Here is a 25,616-nt window from a genome sequence, read left to right as displayed (position 1 = left end):
TAGGGTTTCACACAGACTTTGCCTGCTGATTTATTCTCTTCCTTCAACTGTTGTTGTGATTTATTTACCATATACATATATAATTTGAGGGGGCATTTTGAGACAGGATTTCTCTCGGTAGTCCTGACTTTCCTGGAATTCACTCTATAGACTAGGCTGGCCTGGAGATCCGCCTCTCTCTGCCTTCCGAGTGAGTGCTGGAACTAAAGGCGTGCTCTACCAGATCGGGCTATTTGTCTTATTATTTTAAAAAACATTTTCTTACTGCCTTATTCAGGAAGAACATTCCAGGTTTATTTTACCATTCCTGATGGCTATACCAGAATTAGTTGTTTCTAACTTTGGGTGAGGACCAATTTCCCTTTCTTCCACCCTCTTCCCGTCTTCCTTTTCTATTTCCCTCCCTCTCTCCCTTTCTTCCTCCCTCCTTCCCTTTTCCCTTCTTCCCCTATTCTCTTCCTCCCTCCTCCTCCTTCCCTTCCTCCCTTCTTTTGCTTACAACTCTTAAGTGGTGAGCCACCGAGCCAGTGCTTAAGGGGTGTTTAGGAATGAAGGTCTCAGGGCTGGATTTATTCATTACCGTTGAGCTTGCTCAATAGTGTTCTCTCTGTTGTCTTTCCTTTTAGCAATCAGATCAGCCTGGGAATATAGTGAGACCCTGAGGGAGGGGTGGAAAATGAACAAGGAACTCATGAATTGGAGCTGTTGTCTCCAAAGCCTTCTGTCTGTCTGTCTGTCTGTCACGTCCTGTAATGATGGGATTTACTCTTTCCTGGAACTCACTATGTAGACCTCAAACGTACAGAAATGCACCTGCCTCTGCCTCCTGAGTGCTGGAATTTAAAGGCCACTAAGCCTGGGCTCCAAGCTACCTCTTAAAGGTACACTCTTGTCTGAGTGTGGTCTGGCCCCGGGTTCTGGGTTCACACTTGCCCTGCCACTTTGTCACTTATTGAGAGGGACATTTTGCACACCACCCCATGCCAGGGTCCCCTTTGTTAGTACTGGTACGATATCTGTAAACTGTAAGGACTTAGTTCAAGCTTTACTGCCCTCCCTATTGATTTGTTTATCCGGAGGGCATGCAGCTTCATTTCTCTGCCTTGTAAATTGTTCAGGCTTTTTGTTTCCTTCACCTTTGACCTTGATCTGACCTTGGCCTCGTTTCCATACTATTGAGAATCAAGGTACCAACTCCCTCTCATAAGAGCAACTTGGATTCTGAGGTCATATGGACTCCCTCAGTCCAGCCATGGCCATCTGATGTCCCAGTTTTTCTCATAGTGCTCTGCAATCCTCCATTACATTTATTCCTGGAAATCCATTTCTTGTTTTAATTACATGGTGTTTAAGTTTCTCTGTAGTTGTGTTTTGGTCTTGATAATATATAGAAACAAATTGGCCGACACATTTTCTGATTTACTGGTTTACCTGCAGTTTATTTTGGGTTGTCCGTAGATAATCTGGTGTCCTCTGCTAACACTGACTCATTCCCTTCTCTTCTTTCTCCCTCTTCCTCCTCCTCCTTTTAACCTAGGACCTCAGGAGTGTTAGGCAAGTACTCCATCACTGAGCCACACACAAATTTACTTGTTTATATGTTTACTTTCAATTTTTTTTAAAGACAAGTATTCAGTATGTATCCCAGTTAGCCTTGAACTTGTGATGCTTCTGCCTCAGCCTCCCAAAGATGGTGGTTACAGGCGTATGGTACCACATTTCATTTGTTCTTGTCCTTGTTGCTTCTTTTTGTCGTACCTGCCCCCCTTGCAACAGTATAACCTTGAACTTACAATGATGCTGAAGTTGACCTTGAACCTTTGATTCTCCTCCACCCAATAGCAGGTGTTTGAGGCATGCACCATCACACCTGGTTTATGTGGTGACAGAGACTGAGCTCAGGGCTTTGTGCTTGCCAAGCAAGCCTTCAGCTAACTGAGCCCCAGCTCCAGCCTTCGATTTTATTTCTAATGTTAACCTTTGTGTTCGTTTTCCTGCCTCATGGCATTAGCTGGGATTTCTTGTATCCTTCTGGTTCTCCAATTCAGGAAAAGCTTTTGATACCTCAGACTCACGTGCAGTACCACTCTAGGCCTGTTGTGATGTGGTTTTGTTGTTTTATTTTGTTTTTATCAGATTAAGGATATTTTTCTTTTTTTTCCCCCTTAAGCAATTTTTTTCCCATAAATAAGTTGAAGTTTGAAAAGGCTTTCTGTTTTTCCCCTAACTGTAGCCACATGCCACTTGTATTAGTTTTCTATTGGTGTGATAAGACACCATGACCAAGGTAGCTTAGATAGAAGTTAGGTAGATAGAAGAGTTTGTTTGGACTTACAGTTCCAGAAGGATACTCCATTATAGCAGGGGTTGCAGGTGAGGCATGGCGGCAGGTAGCCACCAGGACAGGAAATGCAGAGTTCACATCTTTTTTTTTTTTTCCTTATTAGTTCAAATTAGGAACAAGTTTGCTTCACATGTCAATCCCTTCTCCCTCTCCCTCCCCTTCCCCAACCCCCCCCCAACCCCCACCTGTCCCTTACCCCATCCACCCTCCACTCCCCAGGCAGGGTAGAGCCCTCAAAGGGGGCTCCCCAAAGTCCACCACATAATCCTGGGCCAGGCCTAGGCCCTCCCCCATGTGTCCAGGCCAAGAGTGCATCCCTTCACATGGGATGGGCTCTTAAAGTCCCTTCTTACACCAGGGAAAAATACTAATCCCCTAGAGTGCGGAAGGCCTCCTAATTGACATCCATGCTCGGGGGGGGGGGGTTCTAGATCAGTCCTGTGCTGGCCTCCAAGACAGCAGTCTGGGGTCCATGTGCTCCCCCTTGTTCAGGCCAGCTGTTTCTGTGGGTTTCACCAGCCTGGTACTGACCCCTTCAGAGTTCATCTTTAACCATAAGCATGAAGAAGCTGAAAGAGCAAACTGGAAGTATGGCAAGGCTATAAACCCTTAAAGCCTGCCCCCAGTGATGTACTGCCTTCAGCAAGACCCCCTCTGTGACACCCAGCAAACAGTGCCACCAGCTGAAGACTGAAGTGTTCAAATACTTGAGCCTGCGGGGAACATTCTCATTCAAGTCATCACACTGCTTAATGTTGGGGTGCATTGGGCAACCCCACCATGTGTGAACATCCTAGAGGCAGATTGAAAATGAAGGAGGAGACCATGTCACTAAGTAGTGTGATTCTAAGGGACCACTGTCCTGTGTGCAGCTCCCATGTATGAAGGCATCTTTATGCAGAACACAGCTGTAGGGGAAGCTGTAGCCACTCCTACTTAGGGGCTGGCTACAGGTGTGCCTGACCACGCCCTCACAATGACCACGCCCTCACACAGCTATGTATGAGTTTCTTCTTGTGTTTTGTTAATTTTATTTTCTTTTTTTGTTGTTGTTGTTTTGAGACAGGGTCTTACTAGATAGCTCCTGACTGTTGTGAAACTTACTATGTAAATCAGGCTGGCCTCGAACTTACAGGGATCTGCATACCTCTGCCCCCAAGTGCTAAGATTAAAATCATGCAATACCATACCTTGCCTTGTGCTGTTAATTTTAGAAGAACTTTGCATTCCTGGGATGAATTCATCCTAGCTGTGAGGTAGCATCCTTCCATATCCTCAGGATCTGACTTGCTAGCTTCATCTCTCAGAAGGGGCCTTTTAACGATTCTTTCTCCATCCTACTAGCTAGCTCCCAAATAATGACATGGAGACTTATTATTAATTTTGAAAGCTTGACCTTAGCTTAAGCTTGTTTCCAACTAGCTCTTATAACTTAAATTGACCCATTTATATTAATCTATGTTCTTCCATGTGGCTTGTGGCTATTACCTCTCTTCCTGCATTTCCTGGCACCCCCTAAATGCCTAGATTCGTCCTCCTCTTCCTCTCTCTCCCTGGAAATCCTGGATATCCTCTCCTGCCTTTTAGATCTTCATTAAATCAATCAGCAGGCATCTTAGACAGAAACACATCTTTACAGTGTGAACAAATACTCTTCAATAGGGCTTCATGCTAGTAGCCAGCATTGCTGGACCAAGGATGCTAACCTCATTAACTAGATCTGAGCCCAGATCCCCAAAGGTGTGTTAAAGATGGCTCTGCCTTAGTTGTCTTCAGCTCTGGACCTGAATGAGATGTGCCCATAGCCCATGGCTCCCCAGGATTCCAGAATGTAGAAGTCCAAAAGCAAGGCCTGGAGCTTTGCCATGGCCAGGTGGATTGAGTCCAGCAGCCTGGGGTCATAGTTTAAGTGTGTGTGTGTGTGTGTGTGTGTGTGTGTGTGTGTGTGTGTGTGTGATTTAGGGATTGATTGTTTTTAGATTAAAAAAATTTATGTGTATGAGTGCTTGCATATATATATATATATATATATATATATATATATATATATTACACACCTGGTGGCAGAGGGTGTTGGGTTCCCTGGAACTGGAGTTACAGATGATTATGAACCACCATGTGTGTACTTGAAACCAAATCTGGGTCCTTAATTGCAGAGCCAGCTTTCCAGTCCCTTGTTTTGTTTTTGTGAGCAAGTCTCACTCTGTAGCTCAGTCTAGCCTTGAGTTCCAGGCAGACCTCTGGCCTCAGCCTGCCAAGTGCAGAGATTACAGATGTAAGTCATTACCCCTGCTGCTAATACTTTTTCAGAGACCTTTGTTACTATTTTGCAGGAGCATGATTGTCCCTTGCTTTCCTATAAGGCTCCACTTTGTGTTTGGTATCAAGGTTTGGTATCTGTCCTCAAAAAGAAAATCAAGAATTACTTTTTAAAAATGTTTCTGATTAAAAATCCAGAAGAGCTTGTGTAAAGCCACCTGTACTCTTCACAGGGAGGTTTTTATTCAGATTCATTTTCTTTGCAACAGGACAACTCAGTTTCTACTTGTGTAGTTTTGGTAAGTTGCTTTGTTTTTCTCTTTTTTCTATTTTTGGTTATTCAAGACAGGGTTTCTCTATGTAGGCTGTCCTGGAGCTAGCTCTATAGACCAGGCTGGCCTTGAATTCACAGAGATCCACCTGCCTCTGCCTCCCAAGTGCTGGCTTTAAAGCTGTGGACCACCACTGCCCAGCATAGTTTGCATCTTTTAATAGACCTTTCCAGCTACATCTATGTTTACTTTTACTGGAATGAAGTTCCACATGCTCTCAAGAGCTTAATGCCTGTTACACGCCTGTTACTGTGTCTGCCCCATAGCTTGTTGACACACTGTGCAGAGACCATGGGTGGCCATTAGCTCAGATTTTATGTTATTCAGCTCTTCTTAATCTCTCCCCTGCATAGAATCTGCTTTTAGCCTAGCTTTTTTTTGTGTTGGTGTCTCTTCTCTTCTCTCTCTCTCTCTCTCTCTCTCTCTCTCTCTCTCTCTCTCTCTCTCTGTGTGTGTGTGTGTGTGTGTGTACCCATATACATGTATATATATTAGAGTGTATGAGTGTGGGGGTTGTGTATGTTCCATGGCTCATGGATAGAGATCAGAAAGCAACTAGCAGAAGTTGGTTCTTTTCTGGGGATTGAACTTGGGTTGCCCAGCTTGGCAGTAGGCACCTTTACTCACTGAGACATCTCTGGGCCCTACATGAGTTTGTTTGCTTATTTGTTTTTAATATAGGATCTCACTGCATAGCTTTGGCTTATCTGGAACTCACTCTATGAATCAGACTGTCTTGGAACTCACAAAGATCCATTTGCCTATTGGGATTAAAGGCATGTACTTCTATGCCTGGCTTGCTACGTTACATATGTTTTCAGTTTTTTGAAACCAAAAATTAGGGGCTAGAGAGATGGCTCTATGGTTAAGCACATGGCTACTCTTCTAGAGGATCCAGGTTCAATTCCCAAAAACCCACATGGTGGCTCATAACCATCGATAATTACAATTTCAGGGGTCTAGGCATATACGTGGTGCACTGACATAGATGTAGGCGAAACACCCAAACACATGAAACAAAAATGTTTAAACCCCCAAATAAATAAATAAAATAGAATTAGCTCCATACTGTTAGGGCTGTGAGCCGTGCTGCTTTGGGATGGAACCCAGTGTTCCCATCCTGCCCTAAATGCCAGATGGGGCTCCACATGGTGCCAGGTCTTTACCACAACATATTTTGTTGTGCCCTATTGTCCTTATTATCATTATCATTATATCATTATCATTATATAAGATGTTATATAAACATCTTATCTGATATAAGATACACACCCCTTCCATGGCCCTTGGGTTTATGACATTGCTTAATTTCCAAACAGGTTCAGTATTAGGCTCGCCCTAGCAAACTGAATCCTGTGTGGTCCTGGAGTGTGCTCAGCCCTCCTCCCTCTCTGGAGTCTGTGGAGACTTGCTTGCTAACCTACTTAGTCCCAGATGTGCTGAGAGGAGGTTGCATGGGCTGCCTTATAAGTTGCACCAGGCTCAAGGCAGAGCTGGGAGTGTTCTTCCAGGTCGGCCTGGTCTTGAGCAGACAGAGTCAGTGTGTGACGCGTGAGTTCCTGCTGCTGTCTTGCTGGCTATCCTGGGTGCACGTTAAGACCAGGCTTGTTTTCCTGTTATGAAATAGCCCTGTTAAGACAGACAGTGTTTCCTTATATCGATACCTCCTGGTCTGACATTGACTTAGTACCCGGCTCTCTTCTATATACTGTGTACCTGGACTATCTTTTCTGCCTCTTGCTTTCAAGCTATCTTTATCTTGTGACAGGGTTGCACAGGCAGGCCTGGGATACCTAGGCCTGCCATCCTTTCCCTTCCATCTGGGTTTAATTCATACTGCCCCTGACCCCTGCTGTGTGACCCCCTTGTGTTAATCTGTGAATAAGCCTGGTGAGTTTTTATGCTGTCCTTCTAAGGGCAAATGATTTCAGCACCATCACATTAGGATTTTTACAGACTTGGGGCCTTCACTACCCACCTTGTACCACAAAGCGTTTCTGCCTGGGAGCCTCCCACACCTGTTGCTCTGTTGCTGCCCTGGTGTGTCTTAATTCCGTGAGCAGTTTCAACTCCGTTCGGCTTGTTGTTTTAGAAGTGGCTTTCTTGTGTCTCCCCATGCATTTACCCTCCATTCCCCTGTCCTGCCTGTCAGATCTGCCCGGGGGCACTTTCTTCCAAGGGGCTGTGCTCCTTCCAGCCACCGCTGGCTCCCTGGCACTGGCCTTGAGCACAACAGCCTTTTTTCCTTCTTCCCTCAGGAGCACCATTGCCAGCAGTGCCAGGCTGCTGCCGAGGCCCAGCTTCTCCATATGTCTCCCATTTGGCTCTGTCTGTCCATCTTTTTTTTTTTTTTTAAGATTAAAAATTGTTTTCATGTGTTTGAGTGTTTTGGCTGCATGTGTGTGCAGTGCCTATGAAGGCCCAAAGGGGGCGTCCCTGGAACTGGAGTTACAGAGGGTTGTAGGCTGCCATGGGGGTGTGGAAATTGAACCAGTGCCCTCTCTATGAGCAACCAGGGCTCTTGACCCCTGAGCCATCTCTCCAGCCCCTGTTCTCTGTCACTTCTGTTTCTTCTTTCTTTTCCTTCCTACATCTGAGTATTTCGTATTGAATTATTTTCCAGTTCACAAATCGTGTCTGCTCTGTGTAGTTCTTCCTCAAACCATCCTTCTGGGTCATGATTTTAGTTGCTGCCAGTTTTTATTCCCATATTGATTCTGGTTTTCTTTGAGGCTCCCAGTTTTATTCCTTGCTCCCTTCTGCATGCCCAGCACAGATCTTAAAGTCCACATATGCTGATGGTCAGGTCTAATGTCTTTTTGTAAGCTGATTGGTTTTTTTGTTTTTGATTGTTTTTAATAATTCGGTCTGTGTCTAATACATTTGCTGCTGTTTTCTGGTTTTACTGGTATTGTTTTCTTGATAGTTGGACCTTAGTTAAAAACATTTTGGAAGCAGCTGTTCCAAGGGAGGCCTGGGCGCTGGTCCTCCCAGGCTGTGGTGAGAGGCCCTGGGTGGGCCAGCACAGGCTGTGTTCTGAGCCCCAGGCTCAGCCATGGCTGTTCTGGGTTGCAGCTGGAAGCCAGAACTGCCCTGGCAGGCTCTGACATCCAGTCTTCCTCCCAGGACAGAAACCACCAAGCTGTGTCTTGGCTCTTGTTGTTTGGAGTCTTGTCCTGCATCCTTGCTATTTAGTATTCTACAGAGACACCAGGGATGGGTGTAGAATGATGCTCAGAATGCCATCCCTGAGTCCCGTGCCTCCTCCAGGTCTCCCTGCCCTGTGCCTGGTGCCCCACCATGCTCTCTGTCCTTCATCTTAGTCCCTAATCCTAGCCACTGAAACAAGCCCCCCCCCCCCCTTTAAGCACAGTTCTTATAATTGTTCTCCACATGGAAGTTCTTCTTGCCCTGGTGACTCTATAGCTGAAGCAAGGTCTCTGGGGTGGATTACTTGCTTGCTAGTCTGTTCCCTGGGGCATCCATAGGTACCACATTCTAGGTGTTTTTCCAAGCCCAAACTGTATGTGTGTATATGTACGTAAGTGTGAGGTATTAGCTAAGCCCTGTGCCTGGCTTTGACTCATTACGTGTCCTGGGGTTACCTCCACACACAGCAATCTTTACTTTGATCTACGCCCTTTGTGTGACCATGGCCTGTTCTCTCTGTGCCACTCGTCAAGGAAGTCACATCCTGTCTTGTGCGTGGGTGGTATTGTGTGTCTTTGGGGTGTCATTGAACAAAATGGAAAAAATTCATGGAAGGATAGAGAGCAATGAGGACACTTACCAAGGTAGCCCACAGAGAGACGGAGAGCCTTCTTCAGCTGGACTCAGGTGCCAGAGACTCTTGGGGATAAAGCCACCCCACCTACTAGGGCTTGGCAAGCTTGGCTTTCAGGAGGAACATTGGCTGGAACCATGGGTATGAAGGCTGTACCAGCCATGTTAGTCTGGCCAGCCTGTGGGGGGCAGGACGGGGCACAGGTCACTCATGGGAGCCACAAGGGTCCTGAAAACAGCCCAGGTGGCCACTTAGATCCAGAAGCCTGGTCACCGGGTCTGATATGGGTCTCTTGTGGGAGCTGTTGAGTGTGTACCCTTACTGCCTAAGTCTTCTCCGGCAGCTGAACACAGTGAGTGTAGAGACCACACTCACCTCTGTTCTCTGCCTGGGAGCTTACATCAGCCATGAACGTGTGTACACCCCTTGGTCCCACATCTGCTGTCCACTCTGGGTTCTCCTACCCAACTTGTGTTCTTGTATTTCCAACATGCCACGTCACCTTGGATCTGAGATGGATGTGCCTCACATTTGGCATCTGTGAAATGGGTATGTCCAGGTAATGTTTGGTATGTCCGACTTTTGTCACAGAGAGTCCCTCCTGGCAACTAGAGTATATTTGCTCTCCTTTTCCAGGGCTCTGGAAGCTGTGGAAGAGACAGTGCTTCAGGAAGTGCCTGTGCTGGTGAAGCCCAAGTGTGTTTAGGCCCTTACAGGATGACAGGCCTCGACTAGCAGGTTGTGCTGAGCAAGCAACTGCCTGGCCCAGCTGACAGAAAGCCAGCTGAACCATAGAGCCCACCCTCAGCATTGGGTGAAGAGGTGGTACCCAGAGGAAGGAGAACCACACTGAGTGTCTCTATCTTACAAACTGGCCTAGGCCCTGGCTGTCAGGAAGTTCCTAAGCCAGGACCTAGGCCTGGCTGGTTTTAGGCAGGAAGTGTGTATTTGGTGGGGGTAGGGGTACAGTCCTCTGTGAAGATCAGGGTATTACGAGACCATCCGTAGTCTGTATGGTTAAGATATCTTTATTTAGATAAACACCAGCCAAATGCAAGCCAGAGCGTGCCAGGGGCAGCAAGGCAGGCAGGCCAGAGAGAAGGGGCTCCCCATGTGCCTTGCAACACCTTAAAAACCTATTATGCATCATCCTGACCTCACCTTGACCACACCCTGACAGGTGTGGTCAGGCACACCTGTAGCCAGCTTCTAGCAGGCATGGCTTACTGTCCCCTACAATTCCCATTTTAGTCTAAAAGAGGATTAAACTTAACAGTGTAAAGTATCCAAAATTAGCAATCATAAAGGTGAAATACAAGAAGGTACAATAATCTGTTATGACACATCCTAACTATGTCTATATTAGCTAAACCCTAAAGTCATCTGAAAAGAGGTGTCCAAGCCTGAACGCCTCCTTCCAATCCCAACCATAAACAATAGTAAGTTATCCATAGCCAGCTTCTAGCAGGCATGGCTTACTGTCCCCTACATCAGGACTGTAGGGTTCCCTTTGCCTGGGTGCACAGGTAGTACCTCCCACACCCTGACTTCAGCCATCAGTCACCAAGACCTGCTGTCTGTTAACAGCCTACCCACCTCACCACCTGTGAGGTCTCTCCTCCTGGCTTCCTGCTCTTCATCCCTGTAAAACTGTTCCTAAGACCCATGGTCACTGTGTTCGGTGGGTGTCCTTTCTGAGTATAACCCCTTCACTGCCAGACTGGTTCCCTGCCAAGCTGGGGCCTGCAGAAGTGGACAATGGTTTCCCCTGGTCTCCATGGGGCTGCTTTTTAAGGTAGCTCTCATATTGATGACACAAGGATTCCATGTTCTACCCTCACTAGCACTTGGCCTTATGGTTAGTTCTAGGTCCTGACTTCAAATAACAGGATAGTATTCTGTTGTGGTTTCATTTCTTTTCTTTTTTCTTTTCTTTCTTTTTTTGGCTTTTCGAGACAGGGTTTCTCTGTGTAGCTTTGGAGCCTATCCTGGCACTTGCTGTGGAGACCAGGCTGGCCTCGAACTCACAGAGATCCGCCTGCCTCTGCTTCCCGAGTGCTGGGATTAAAGGCATGCACCACCAACACCCAGCCTCAGTTTCATTTCTTGACTGAATGTTGAGCAAGCACTTTACCAGTGCAGATTCTCATCTGTTTATCCTTCTACGTGTCTGCCTGTTTTTGAAACAGAGACTTGGTTGTTTTGTTTTTGAATATTTATTTATTTATGTATTTATGCATATGGGTACTTTTGTCTGCATGTCCATCTGCACACAAGAAGGGGTCATTGGATTTCATGGGACTACAGTTACAGCCAGTTGTGAGCTTCCATGTGTATGCTGGGTGTTAAAATTTTTGCTTAAATTAGAAATAAAGAAAAAGAAAAAAAAAGTCGGTTGTTGTTGGCGCACGCCTTTAATCCCAGCACTTGGGAGGTAGAGGCAGGCGGATCTCTGTGAGTTCGAGGCCAGCCTGGTCTACAGAGTGAGTACCAGGATAGGCTCCAAAGCTACACAGAGAAACCCTGTCTCGAAAATTCAAAAAAAAAAAAAAACAAAAAAAAAAAAAGAAAGAAAGGCGCAAGATGAGACATGAGACTATTAGATATATTAATCGGTTTATTATGGGCCCAGCAGAGTAGGGAGACTAAAGGAGAAGAGAAACAGGGTAAATGGCTGACCTCCATGGCCGGTCCCCATAGAGAGGCAGAGAGAAGAGAAGAGCAGAAGCAGAGAGAAGAGTAGAGAGAGAGTAAAGAGAGAGCATAAATGGGCAGGGATTAAAGGGGTCCTTTGCACCTGCATGCAGACTTAGTTCCCACGGAACCCTGGGCTGACCCGGGTACTGCCTGAGTGGATTCTGACAGGTAACAGAGGCAGGCCAGCATAATGCCTGAACCTTTCAATCCCACCTTTACTTATTATTAAAAAAAGAAGGTGGGGTGTTGGACACGGCAGAATAAGGAATAAGGGTGTCGAATTCTCAAGACTGCTTCCTGCTGACGTGGGGGGCATTGACCATCTTTGGGGGACCTGAGAAGGTTGGGGTGCTGCCACGTCCTGGGGTAGCTGGTTGTTTCATTGCAGTCCAGGCTGTATGGAACTCCCTGGCACCTCTTAGACCTGGCAAGATGTTGGCAGAGCAGAGGACAAGGGTAAGTTTAGAAAAAATTTTCTTAGGTCCTGTCACTTGAGAGGAAGATTGTAAGATGAGGGAGGGGTTCCCAAGGAGTCCCAACATGAGGGAAGGGAGTCCTGGGACCAGGGGAGGATTGAATAACTGGAGTGAATCTGACCTGTTTGTTTGGATCCAATTCAGCTCCCTGGAACTTAGAAGAATCCTTAGAGTTTGTGGAAACATAAGCATTAGACACATTAGCAGCATATTCATGTTAGAAGCAACTTGGCTGAAAGCATTACCATTTTAAAATTGAAAGATATTTTTTAGGACAATGAAAAGCACCCTACTCTTGACCTTGTAGTTATGATCGTATAGTGGTATTGTAGAACTTTACTATGAACAGTAGCATGAGAACTAGAGAAATCAGAAACATATTTTCATTCTTTTTAATGTTGCAACTCACTTTATCATCACTTAAGCCTTTTTATCCTCAGACCTTCGTAACTTTAATTCATACACCTTACACTAGGAATTGAACCCAGGACCTCTAGAAGAGCAGCCGTCTCTCACTGAGCCATCTCTCCATCCCTTGTTTGTTGCTGTTTTTAAATGTTGAGTTTTCATAGTGTTTTCTTTTTTTCCCCATCTGTAGCCACCCTGTTTTGTTACTCTTTCATGTAAGTGTTTATTTGTTTGTCTTGGTTTCTTATTTTGAAGAACTGTCATTTCTTGTTGTTTTGGGAATTTGTGCTATGAGGATCATATCAGAACTCTTAGCCAAACCCAAGAACAGGCTTTTCCTACTGTTTGCTTCCAAAAGTCTTCTGAGTCATTTCTGCATGAGGAATGAGGGTGGCCCTGGCTTTGGTTTGGGGCGATTGTAAAAGTCAGCTCTGCTGACTGGCTCACACCAGTGTAACCACCTGGGATGAGCTGGTCTGTCTGTCTGTACCATGTGGTCTTGATGACTGCAGTGCTACGGTAAGTCTTCGAGCGGGGATTGGCATTTTTCTTAACTCATGGGCTCCTGTTTTCCTGCTCACAATTAGGAACTAGTGTTCACTTTCTGATTCTGTATTCTGAGGGGTGTTGTATACATCTAGTCTGTGAAGTAGGTAGGAATCCCCTTCTCCAGGCCTGGCTGCAGCTCTGACCTGTTTAGATCAGCATGGGATCTGCCCTCCCTCTCTCCTTCTCTCCCTTGCCTTCTTTTGCAGGGCCTCTTCTCAGCTAAATACACTCTACCACTAAGCTACACCCAAAGTGCTTTTTTTCTTTTTTGTTTTTGTTGTTGTTGTTTTGTTTGTTTTTAACACAGGGTCTCATGAGGCCGACCTCAATCTTGCTATGTAGCTGAGGATGACCTTGAACTTCTGATCCTCCTGTCTCTGCCAAGTACTAGGATTATAGGCATGAGCCACCATGCCCAGCCTCCTCCTCCTTTTAAATGTGCTTATACCTGGAGTATGAGGTGATATTTTGCAGTCATTTTTAGTGTGCTATTCACATTATTCAACCATCACTATCATCCTCTCCACAGAAATTCCTGAGATCTTCCCAAACTGACACAGACTCCCCACTTACAATATCCACATTTTGCCTCTTGGTTCCATATGGTTTGCACCCAGGAACCCGACAAAAGTGAAATCTCACAGGTTTGACCTTCCGTACTTGGTTCATCTCACTCACTCAGCACAGCACAGAGCCCTTCTTGGAGAGTTGGGTCCCTGTGTGTCTGCCACCCAGACTTGGTACTGCTGGGCCTCAGAGGCTAGCTGGCCTCCTGGGTGACCATGTTGAGAGCCCTGGAATGTAACCCACATATCATGTGACCACCAGTATCCAGTTTGCTTCCCTGGTGTAACCTAAGGAGGATGGATTACTGATCCTGGAGAGAGGAGCAGTGCTGGATGTCTGTGGGGCACCATTATAACAAATCTTTCTGCTGTCTGGGAAGTGACCGCACTTCAGCAAGTGGTTAGTCAGCTCTTCATAGGACAGCTAAGTATGTCTCACATGCTCTCTCCCTAGGATGCTCAGTCCTAGAAACCAGAGTCTTCTCACCTGGCCTGGGGAATGTGAAAGTGGCATTGATACCACTGGGGCCAGTCCTGGATGACTGAAGTCTGCTGTACCTGAGACGGGGATGCAGGCAACTTCGTTTGACCACAGGATCTCTCCTCAGCTCACAGTCATCTCTCTGTGTGGGGGTGGGGAGGGGACAAGGACAACTGACTCCCAGCACACCTGGAACAGTACCAGTCCTAACCTTTGCGAGTGAGTCTCTGGAGTTTCCCTTAACAACTAGCTGCATCTTAATGCTGTAGCCTAGGTGGTGACCATAGCCACCCCGTGGAGACCCGGGGAAGGGGCGGAGGCACCCAGAGGAGTTCAGAGCACCTTTTTCTATGAGCTCAGGCTCAGTTTAGGGTATTTTTAGCTGGCAGCATCCAGCACTTGGCAGGGCAGAAATAGAAGAGGTTTTTTGGGGCTCTGGGCTGACAGTCTCTGGCTCTTGGGGAGCCAGGCTGGGGAGGGGTGTTCATGTGGAGCACAACTTCTGCTGTTGAGAAAAACATCTCAAGAGAGCGCTGGCTGCGGATGGAGAATTATTTCTGTTGGTGAACACTCTTTATGTAAATGCCACGCACAGCGCACAGCGTTGGCGCTGCTCGTTTGCATGTGTAATCACAGCAGGCGGGGCAGGGGGGGCGGGGGGCGGATAATTATGTTTTAAAATACCATCCGGATTGTTTGATGTGTTCCCTCAGTCTCTGGGTAATTCCGGACTCTAACGATTCTCCATTGCCCCGTTGGTTGGGAAATGCCACCTGGCCAGCCTGACCACCAGTTGGTACCAGGCAGGGGTCTGCGTCTGAGCAGCTTCCATTTTCCTGGCTTCTGTCTTCACTGAATGTCTACTGACTCCGGGACTCCCTCAGACGAAGAAGGTGGGATTGTGCTTACCCTGAGCTGCAGCAAAAGTAGTGAGCTTGAGGCACCCTGGAGACTCTGTTCTGTGACTCCAGACACTGGGGACAAGGCTGAGCTACAGATAGGCTTCCCACCTTCTCTGCCTGAACCCCTTCTGCACTCTCCTGTAGTGATTCACTGTCCTGTAGGGTGTGGGTGGTCACTTCAGAACACAGATGTTGGCCCTTGGGGATGAGTGCCCCAACACCTCCCTCAGGAGCAGGATGTCAAGATGACTTGCAAGTCCTTCCTATGCAGGGCCCTCTCTTGCCATCTGCCTTCATGGGGCCCCTACACAGTGGCCCCCTGCTGAGAAGTGTTTTGAGTCCCTACTGTGCAGTCATTGTGAGGAGGGACAGGGAACCAGCCCATCTGGAACAACCAGGTGCACCTGTGTCAGATCTAGGAGTTGCCTCAGAGCAAGACCTAAGTCTGAGCCACCTGCATTGAGCCTGCCAGACTCTAAGCTTGTGGGGCCAACAGGTTCTAGCTGTCTTAGGGCCAAGTCCTACCTGCACCACACAGATACAGACATGACACATACATTCATAGATACAGACACAAACAGATACACAGACACACATGCATAAACGTGTATAGACACATACATAATACACACAAATGTAGAAACACAACAGCAGGGAACAGCTGGCTTGGGACAGGTCTCCCTCTCAGGACCTAACCTGTGTTCTGGGAACACAGGAGAGAGTGATATGACACTTGTGGCCTCTGTCTGAGTAGGCTGGCTGTATGTGTTACTATCAATCTCTGTAGCCTATGAGAGCATGGGCCAAGGACTAACTAAAAGACTAGCCCAAGTGCAAGGCCTCCTGGGAAAGGGAGCTGGAGAGGCAGAGGGGGAATGGAGGGACTGAGACAAGACTGCAGGTTTGGGGTTAGGACCACAGGTCCTCCTCAGCCTTGTAGTGCATAGGGTGCCCAGCAGATAGCCCTCATTAAGGAGCCTTGACCCAAGCCTTCTGTGACTTGTAAGAAGCTGTTCTTGCCTGTTGGATGCTGATGCTGGCTAACTTGTGTCCTACACTCTGTGGAGCACACTCATACCCGTGGGCCACCTTTGTGGGCCAGTGTCATGGGTACAACCTCAGAGCTGCAGGTACAGAGGAGCTCTTGGACCCAACTGCCTGTTCCAGAAGTGGTTTGCCAGAACATTCCCAGACAGCAGGGATGCCAGCCTGCCTGGCTTTGCTGCTGACAAATATTTAGGAGCACTTTTTTGTGCCAGGCCAAAATAGCTCAAGGGGCTATATCCCCGAATGTGCTAAGACACCCATATACTTACCTATCAAGTAGGACTAATCATGTCTGGTTACCTCTTGCATAAAGCCCCTTTGAGGAGAGCCTGGGATCCTGTTGTGTTTCTTTGCCTGTCTTCTTCCATGGGTTTTCCTGACAGCAGAACTGGCAGCTTCACTCTCTGAAAGGTGCAGGCCACTGAGTTCAAACTCCACCTGCAGCTTCAACATCTCTGGCCAGGCTGTCCTGTAGCCTGCTTCCAACACATGCGTCCTGGCTTCCCCTTCAGCACGCCTTTCCACCTAACCCATAACCCATTAGGTAGACACTTCGGGGAACCACCTCTCACCCTGGGCAGCCTGTTGTCAGGCCTAGGCAGGCATTCCTTACTGGCTGTCTTCCCATTCATGCTATCAGACATCTTTGTAGGACAGGGCTGGATGTGGAGGTGGACATGCTGCGTGTACAGTGTGGAGGGCTGGCTGGCATGAGTTCAGGTTAGCCCCAGACTGATGCAGAATGTTTCTTCTAACCTGGGCCTTAGGGAATGTGGTGGGCAGGCACAGAGCAGCCCAGGGCCATCCACAGACTCCCACCTAATTGGGTTAGTTCTTTGCCTTAGTGCAAGAGAAGCCAGAGCCGGTGCCCCTGGAAAGCCGCTCCTGTGTCCTCATCCGTCGAGACCTGGTGGCACTGCCTGCCAGCCTCATCAGCCAGATTGGGTACCGCTGCCACCCAAAGCTCTACTCGGAGGGTGATCCTGGAGAGAAACTGGAGCTTGTAGCAGGTGAGGCAGCCCCACCCATCATCATCACTGTATGCAAATGTCCTATCCATTATTTTTCAGAGCTATGAACAATGTACTCATCACCAATCAGTCAAAAGGAAAGAAAGAAAAAAAAGGAACATCTTAAATTTCCTCTAATTTCCTTTTAGAAGAAAGTGTCATTAAGAGGAGTTATTCAATTGAATTAATTTAGCATTTTAATTGAGTCCCCTAAGCTGGCCAGGCTCCTGATTGGCAGGGGCTATGTACATGATGCATTTTAATTTAGGTCACAGGTAGAATCGAGCTGCATAGTTTACCAGTGTCCCTCCTGTCCCACTGTCCAGTTGTAGTATCTGAATGGCAACTCACAGAGCAGGGTGGAGTCCAGAAGCCCTCAAGGTCAGTGCCTTTTGAGAAACATCATCCCTTTAGTCTTGGTGTCCTTGCATGTATTCAACAAGGTCCAAGTGGGTGGCACACCATTGGCCCCACACACTGTTTGCTTTAATTGCCTTTTTGATTGTTTGTTTGAGACAACTCTCTCTATGTAGACCAGGCTGACATCAAACTCGCAGAGATTCTCTTGCCTCTGTCTCTGGAGTGATGGGATTAAAGGTATAAACCACCATGTCTGGTCTTTTAATTGCTCTTTTCGTTTGCAAGCAAGTTGGACAGGTTCCTCAGTTCTGCGTCTAAGCCCTGCCTCCCTGAGCCAGCCTCTCCTGTTTCTACTCGACACCCGCTACTGCCACATCCTGGGCAGCTCTTGAGGTCTACTCTCTCAATAGAACAGAAACTCCAGATTCTGTCCAATTGTCCCCCTCTCCTGGAAACCACTTAAAAGGTTTAGCTCATGGTTCATCAGAAATAAGATGAGCAGCCAGACGTGGTGGCATATGCCTTTGATCCCAGCATTTGGAGGACAGAGGCAGGTGGATCTCTTGAGTTCAAGGCCAGTCTGGTCTACAAAGTGAGTTCCAGAGCAGCCAGAGCTGTACAGAGAAACCCTGTCTCAGAAAACAACAAAGCCAGGTGAGGGAGACCCACATAAGTCGGGATTCATTATTAGAGCCACCATTTGGTGTTTCACCTGTGCCATCCTCTGAAGTTAAATGATGGGCTCTTCCCCTGTGGCAATGCCATGTAAACAAGAGCTTCACTGATTTGCTCCTCTGGTCCTCACAGGTTCTGTCCTCTGCTCACCCATATCCTACAGGGACTCCTGAGACATTACCAACTTTCTTTGGGGTCTATCCCTGAGAGTGGTCTCCCTGTTCACACCTGCACTAGATCTTCCCTGAACACATGAGGTAGAGAGACCAGTGCTGGGCCAGTGGAAGCCTCAGTTAGACTCTCCAGACTACTATCCATCTCTGCCAAATTTTCCCGATGCTCTTTGGTATTTAAAAAGAGACAAGGTAGAAAGGCAAAGCCAGAGCTAGCTCCAGAAAGTTCCTAAGGAAGTGGCAAGGGCTGGGGTAGTCTCTCTCATCTTGCCCACAATAAAGGAAGCTGGAGATCTGGGTGGTGGTGGTGCACACCTTTAATCCCAGGACTCTGGAGGCAGAGGAAGATCTCTGTGAGTCTGAGGCCAGTCTGATCCACAAAGCGAGTTCCAGAAGAGCCAGAGCTTTTATACAGAGAAACCCTGTCTTGGGCGGCGGTGGTGGCAGTGGTGGTGGTGGTGGTGGTGGTGGTAATGGTGGGAAGCTGGGGGTTTAGGAGATATTGAAGTATGGGGCTTGTCACAGCACCCCCAAACCTGCTGGGTTTCAGTTGAGGATGGCAGAATGATAGGAAGGGCTTGACTTTAGCATCCTCCAGCCCTAGCATCTTCCAGCAGGTGAGAACTGAGACTGCTTTTGTCCTAGAGGCCCCACCTCACCCTCGGCCCCTCTCCCGGCTTCCCTGCAGTCTTTTGTGACCCTGGCATCCCCTTAGAGAGGGCATGAGCCCAGGTTAGGTTTATACGGTTAAATACCTCATGTGTTGATGTTTACTGGCTTTAGGTTCCGGGGTCTACATCACACGTGGCCAGCTCATGAACTGCCACCTGTGCGCAGGGGTGAAGCACAAGGTCCTGCTGCGGAGGCTGCTGGCCACCTTCTTTGACAGGTAGGTGTGTAGGGACAGCAGAAGATTCTAGAGTTTCCTGTAACTGTGAGCTGTCTGGTCATCAAAGGGTTGAGCCTTTTCCTGACACTAATGTGGACACTTGGCCTGGAGATGCCCTGGGAATGCTCCGGGAAGATAGCACATCCTCTTGTTCCAGGGCTCAGTCTAGAGAAAACTGGCTATGTCTCCCTCCACCCACCCACCCCCCAGAAGCGAAAAGCCGCAAGTACACTGCCATGTGCACGGGTCAGCAGGGCCCCTTCCCCAAGGAAGAACAACTCACGCAGGTGGCTCAGGGTTTCCCATGACAGTACCTGCGCTGGTCACTCAGGTTGCCCACTCAGCCGGGAGTGCTGTCCCTTAGAGAAAGACTGGGCCTTCTCCCCACATTGGCTATGACTCAAGGGAGACACAGGGTGGGTGTGGTGATTTGGGTTCTTTCACCTGGTGTGTGGGTAGGGAACCCTGTTCCTTAGGTCACTTCTGAACCAGCCTGCCTCCTTTCTGTTTCTCCTCCAGGAACACACTGGCCAATAGCTGTGGCACTGGCATACGCTCGTCTACCAGTGACCCCAGCCGAAAGCCACTGGACAGCCGAGTCCTGAATGCTGTGAAATGTGAGTGGGTGGTGCGGGGTCACCTGGTCTGGGAATCCCATCTGGAATTGAGATCCCAGCCTGAGGCAGGCTAAGTTAGGCCCCGGGTTATTCTGGGCCACCGGCTCCTGTCCTGAGTGCTTGCTTTGGCCTGCAGCACTAGGACCAGGAGGGAGAAAAGAGCAGCAAGCAAAACCGTCTCGAGGTGTTAACGTCCTTGGTAGGTTTCCAAGTGTGATGAATTCAGCTGCGAAACTATTTTAATATGTGAAATAGATCTAATTTTCCTTTTTGAACAAAACCCCTTATTTACATGTTGAGGTTATTTTGAGCCTTTGCCATCTGTTCGGCCGGCTTCTGCCTCCCGCTCCTGCGTGGTGGGGCGGAGCCCAGTCCATCTCTGTGGCAAGCCACCGCCCAGCCCTGTACCCTCAGATGCAGAAGAAGCTGTGCCACCCAACACACACAGACTGGTCCAGAGCACAGCCGCCTGTGGAAGAAATGTCTTATTGTCTTGCTTAGAAATTCCCTTTGTGATACTAATTCAGTGTTATAGAAGGAGGGTCTTAGCAATGGGTAATTGGGAGGAACAGACTGACAGTAGAACCCAGAGATGCTAGAAGGTCGTGAAGCTGAGCTCTCAGGGACCTGTCCCTGCTCTGTGGGGACCTGGGCCTGACCTTGGTCTCCAGTTCCTGGTAGGTTTTTGTTTTGCTTAGTTGATGATATCATCCTCCTTGTTTGCTGTGTCTGAAACCAGGGAGGGTGTTGGGAAGGTAAGTCCCCATGTGGGGAAGACCCTCTACCTGTCCCAGTTTGTAGGTGGAGGTGGGCACCCAAGCTGACTAATCTTACTGTCATACACACCTTCCCAAGGAGTCACAAGGGAATCCTGGGCCTAGGAAAGAGAGAGTGACTTCTGGACTGATACTTTAAATCAAAGGATCTCAGTGAGAACCAAGATTGCAGACAGTCCAGCCCTGGGCGCCTTGATTCTGTAGACACTTGGTCAGCAGTGGGCCAAGCAATGAGGGGCGAGGCTACTCTTACACCACCTCCTCCTCCTCCTTCTCACTGCAGTGTACTGTCAGAACTTCGCCCCCAGCTTCAAGGAGAGCGAGATGAACGTGATCGCTGCAGACATGTGTACCAATGCTCGCCGTGTCCGAAAGCGCTGGCTGCCCAAGATCAAGTCCATGCTGCCAGAGGGTGTGGAGATGTACCGTACCGTCATGGGTGCCTCAGCCGCCAGCCTGCCCCTGGACCCTGAGTTCCCACCTGCTGCTTCACAGGTGTTTGAGCAGCGCATCTATGCTGAGCAGCGACGAAGTGATGCAGCCACCATTGTGGCTCTGAGAACTGATGCTGTGAACGTCGATCTGAGCACCTCAGCCAACCCTGCCTTTGAGGCTAGTGAGGAGGTGGATGGGGCAGGCTCGGTTATCCAGGAGGTGGCTGCCCCTGAGCCACTGCCTGCTGATGGCCAGAGCCCCCCTCAGGCCTTTGAGCAGGGCAACACCAGCTCCAGTAGGCCTCAGACACCAGTGGCCACAGCAACAAGAAGGCCAGAGGGCACCTATGCAGGGACCTTGTAAGGGGCCGGCAAGGCCGACTCACAAGGGACCGAGTACTAAAGCTGCTTGCATGCGTTACTAATACAAACAAATGTGATCAAGCCACTTACCTACTGAACTGCTACTGCTGCCTGACAAAAATGTGATTTTTATTCTGCCTGTATTTAAAATGGATGAAGGAAACAAACGCATTCATTATACTGTAAACATTTAGGCCGCTGGCCACACTCTGGGAGGAAGGTCCCAGGGCGACTTTTTGATATTCCTCAGCTCAGTCTCCCATGGTAGTGCTCTCCTCCCCCTTCTTGGGGAGGTAGAAGAGGCCACCAAGTCTTGGTGTCCGGCCCCAACTCTGCCTCATCTACCCTTCCTATTCCTCCTGCTCTGAAAGCGGAAGCTGGGGTAGTAGTGGCCTGTGGGTGGAGAGGCAGATATGACACTCCATTTCTTACCCATAAGGACCCCAGTGGGGCAGTGCTGGGCCCCCAGAGGCCAGATTTCTCTTGTTTTCCTTCCTCCCAAGAAGCCACGTGTGTGTGTGTGTGTGTGTGTGTGTGTGTGTGAGAGAGAGAGAGAGAGAGAGAGAGAGAGAGAGAGAGAGAGAGAGAGAATATGATAGAGTGAGGGTGTATGCATGTACGTGTGTGCAGAGACCAATGATGGCCCTGCAGCAGTGGCTGTGGCTGGTCACCTGGGGGTGGGGGAAGGACAAGGTGTTCTCCCCATACCCTGTTCTCACTCTGCTCCACCCAGACCCCCAGCGGCTGGCCTGCTGACCCCCCCCAGGGTCTCCATGCCCCTGGCCATGGCTGCCATCACCACTCTCTGCCTCCCCAGCCACTCTGGGATTTTGCTTGTTTGCTTGTTTAGTTCAGATCTATTTTGTTTGTGGTTTGGAGACTTTCCTTCCAACAGAGGGAAAAAAAAATCAGTGAGGGACTAATGTCCCTGTCCCCAGTCTACCACAGATTTGGGTGAATACAGGCCCATGGACCCCCAGCTTGGCCTCCATTGGAGGCAGAGGGGGCCCAGGAAAGAACAGCTAGCCATATACAGCCAGGCTCAGCACCTGTGGGCCTAGCTAGCAGGACTCTGCTGCCTGGGGTGCGCTTATTGCTTACTGTGGGTACCTGTGTAGTTGGCAGCAGGCACAGGCCTGGGCTGGAGTAGTAGGCAAGTGTGGATCTCATTGGGGACCAGAAAGTTAGAAAATCATGAGGGTGGTACCTGATGGAGGGGCTTTGAGGACAGCTGGCTGGCTTGAAGCTGTGTGGGATATACTCCTGAGGCCACTTACCCAAATGTCTCTTCTTGGACTCTTGTCCAGAGAATGCCTGCTTACCGGCAAAGCCAAGCAGCTCCTGAAGTGCCCAAGGACACCTACGATTCCAAACTTGAAAGGTCTAATGTTCCCTGTCCCTCTATATATCTTTAATTTGCTGCCCTATGATATCCTCCCTGTGTGCCCACAGGTTGGGCAGTCTTTCCCCATCTGGAGGGCCATGGTAGGAGAGCCTGAGGTGCAATTTAGACTCCTTCTGTGCCCCCCCTTTTGCTGGCACTTCCCTGCCTTGGAGTGGCCTCACAGGTATCCCCCATACTGTGCTAACTATAAGTACATGTCTTCCTCCTCTTCTGAAAGACCTGTGGTCAGGGAAAGGGACATCATGGCAGGCACCATGGGAACTGACCTGAGCCCCTCTCCCTGCTCCTTGGTAACCCAAGGCCTGCATTCCTGGGGCAAGTACAGAGGCTAGCTAATATCCAACTCTGGAACTAGCCACCCGGAGATGGATCTCTCACCTCTCCCATTCCCATCTTAGTCCTAGGTAGGTTGCAGCCCCAGCCAGCCATTTAGTGACTTGGACCAAACCCTCCTGGTGCTGGGAGAAGACCATAGAACTGTGGAGGGTATGGCAGGATTGGGGGGCGGGGGGCTGTGCCCTTTGCCTCTGGAATCTTCCTTCATCTTTCCCCACCCAAATCTGCACTTTAATTTGACCACCCCTGGGGACCTTTGGGAGACAGACCCACCTATTTTGGCTGGTGGCAGAAGGGCTCTCTCTCATCCCTCCACTCCAAGATGGGCCTGGTCCCCACCCTGGGCCAGCATAGGGAGGGTGTCACTGGCCAATGGAGGAGTCAGTGGCCTCACAGAATGTCTGACCACTGCTCGGGCTAGCACAATGTCCTCAACCTCTGTCCCTTAATGTTTATAATTGCCATCTGTTTCGTTCTAGGTAAGGAAGGCAAGAGCTATAGGTAAAACTTCAATAATATTAATTAAATGTGAATGGATTCTGAGCTCTCCCTGTGCCCCAGGTGGGCCAGGCAGAGCGTTTTGCACTAATGTGTCCCATGGTGGACGTGGTGGGGAGCGTTTGCAGACATGCATGGCCAATGACTGTACCTGCTGGGGGGGCACTCCCTCTGCATCCTGAATGTACTGCGAGGCAGGCGGGTGGCAGGCCTGGGCTCCGAGGGGCCTTCCAGAGTGCCTTAGCATCTTTTGATTATTTTTTCCAAGGAAAACCAATTTAAAAAACCAGACTCCCCCTCCTTTGTTTACAAGATGACTAATTCCAGAATCGGGGCTGTCTTGTCCTGCCACGTGACCCTGACTTGTCCAGACCCTATAAATGAGATCCTCTCAGTATTCGTCGGATGTCTGCACCTCTGTTCCTAGCTTGACTACTAGCAATATGCATATACTATGTAGAGTCTATTGTAGAAACTTGCTACATCAGCATCTTTGCCATGAGGACAGTTGGGACCGGATTGTGTTGGAGCTGCTGAGCAGGGCTGGATCGAGCCATCACTCTTCTGCCCTCCCCAAGCAAACAACCGTCCTGGAGGCAGCCAGGACCAAGTACAGTGGGTCCAGGGCAAGGGACCAGAGACAGGGCTGATACTGTGAGCTTGGAGGGGCTGCCTGCCTGCCTGGCTGTCTCAGTACTTGAATTCTGTCTTGTTTTCTATACCAGTTGCTCCAGCTAGTGTCTGATTTGGTGTCTTAATTTTGCCCTTGAATGTGGATGCAGCGGTGTGTGAAAGGCAATCGAGGCAAGAACCTGAGTGTCCTGCATAGTGTGACTGCAGGTCTGGGCCTCCAGGAAAACTAGCTGTGTGGCTTTTGTTTAGAGCCCAGAGGAAGGTAGAAGGAAGGGTCTATGAGGGACTGGCAAGCTAGCAGGGACTGTCCCCTCCAGGGACTGTGGGGTGCCTGGTGCTACCTGGTTCAACAGCAGGAACCTCCTGTGTCCAGTGCTACCCCTGTCCTGCCCTGCCCCACCCCATCCCATTGTGCCCTGCTTGGGTTCTCCAAAGGTGGTCATTCGTAGCTGAAGTAGAAATGGCAGATGGCCCACCAACCAGCTGAACACTCTTAGAATCTGTTTGCTGTGGATCCCAAATTGGAATGGTGAGCATGCAACATCTCAACTTTAGCCACAGCTGCTATGGGTTCTGCGTGATATCAGCCATCCCAGCCTGTGCTGCTGAAGAAGGGCTTGGTACAAAGTGTTGTAAGAATGGCAAAGGTGTTTGCTTTTGTTTTGTTTTGTTTTCCTAGAAAAGGAAAAGGATGCAGGACCTAAAGCATTCTGGTTGAGTAGCCTCTGCTTGTGTCCCATCAGTCGCCTCGTTGCATCGTTGCAAGTGTTTTGCACACGATTGTGATTTTTATGTCAAAAGAAGCCAAAATTTGCAATACTATTTTTAGCAGACAAAAAGAGAAAAAAGTATCAAATGTATAAATATTTTTGACTTGAATGCTCTGGGTGGCTGTGGGTACAAGGAGAACATTCGTCCCTTCAGTGGGATGTTTGGAGAAAAGGACCTAAGAGAGGATTGTTTTGAAGGCACTGTCTAGGGGTTAAAGTAGCATCATAACTCATGACTGTTAGAAAATAAGTTAATAAAATCAGTTGCTCCCCTACCTCTAAGGAGGGCTTCACAGAACCACTGAGCTAGAGCAGATGCCACATCTTGGCTTCCTTTTGTTTTGGAGAGGAGGAGGCCTTTGTTTTGTCCCTCCAGCATCCTCCTCTCTTTCTGTGCTGTGACCCCGTAGTGACAAGACTGTTACTTTGTAGCCATGGCTGACAACATTGTATCAATAACTAAAACCACGGCAATTGTGGGCAAGCTGACCAGGGAAACCCAAGAGCTATGAGCCTGTGCTCAGAGCTGTTTCAGAGGTGGAAGTCCATGACAAACAAAAGGATGTCATCATTAATTGTAAAGCGCTTTGTAAAATTCACATTTACAGAATAATAAAGTCAATTCAAACCCAGCTTTTCCGGACGTTGCTTGAGCAGTGGGATTGGGGTGAGGGGTCCTGGGAGGGAAGCCAGGAAGAGGTTTGACTGTGGAAGAACACAGAGCTACCTGACCCCAAAAGTCCCTGTTTGAGTGATTACAGGAGTGTGCCACTGCCTAGCTTGAGTCCTGATTTTATTCAACTTCTTGTCAACAAAGTGGCTCTTCCTCTTC

The 25,616-nt window shown here is 48.7% G+C and overlaps 1 protein-coding gene across 2 annotated transcripts in view; it reads left to right on the top strand.

The window, feature by feature from the left end:
* Positions 1-25,416, top strand: part of Nacc2 (NACC family member 2) — a 67,253-nt gene extending 41,837 nt beyond the window's left edge. For both annotated transcript variants that reach the window (XM_027422925.2, XM_027422927.2), the window contains exons 3-6: positions 16,691-16,855; positions 18,847-18,952; positions 19,472-19,569; positions 20,629-25,416. In XM_027422925.2, coding sequence (XP_027278726.1) covers positions 16,691-16,855; positions 18,847-18,952; positions 19,472-19,569; positions 20,629-21,143 — 884 coding nt within the window. In that variant the 3' untranslated portion in view covers positions 21,144-25,416. The remainder of the gene's footprint in view (positions 1-16,690; positions 16,856-18,846; positions 18,953-19,471; positions 19,570-20,628) is intronic.
* Positions 25,417-25,616: the final 200 nt, after the last annotated feature.

This window comes from Cricetulus griseus, chromosome 6 (assembly GCF_003668045.3).
Source record: "Cricetulus griseus strain 17A/GY chromosome 6, alternate assembly CriGri-PICRH-1.0, whole genome shotgun sequence".
Classification (NCBI taxonomy): Eukaryota; Metazoa; Chordata; class Mammalia; order Rodentia; family Cricetidae; genus Cricetulus; species Cricetulus griseus.
Note: the sequence above shows the minus strand (reverse complement) of the source record. Positions and strands in the feature narration are given on the sequence as shown.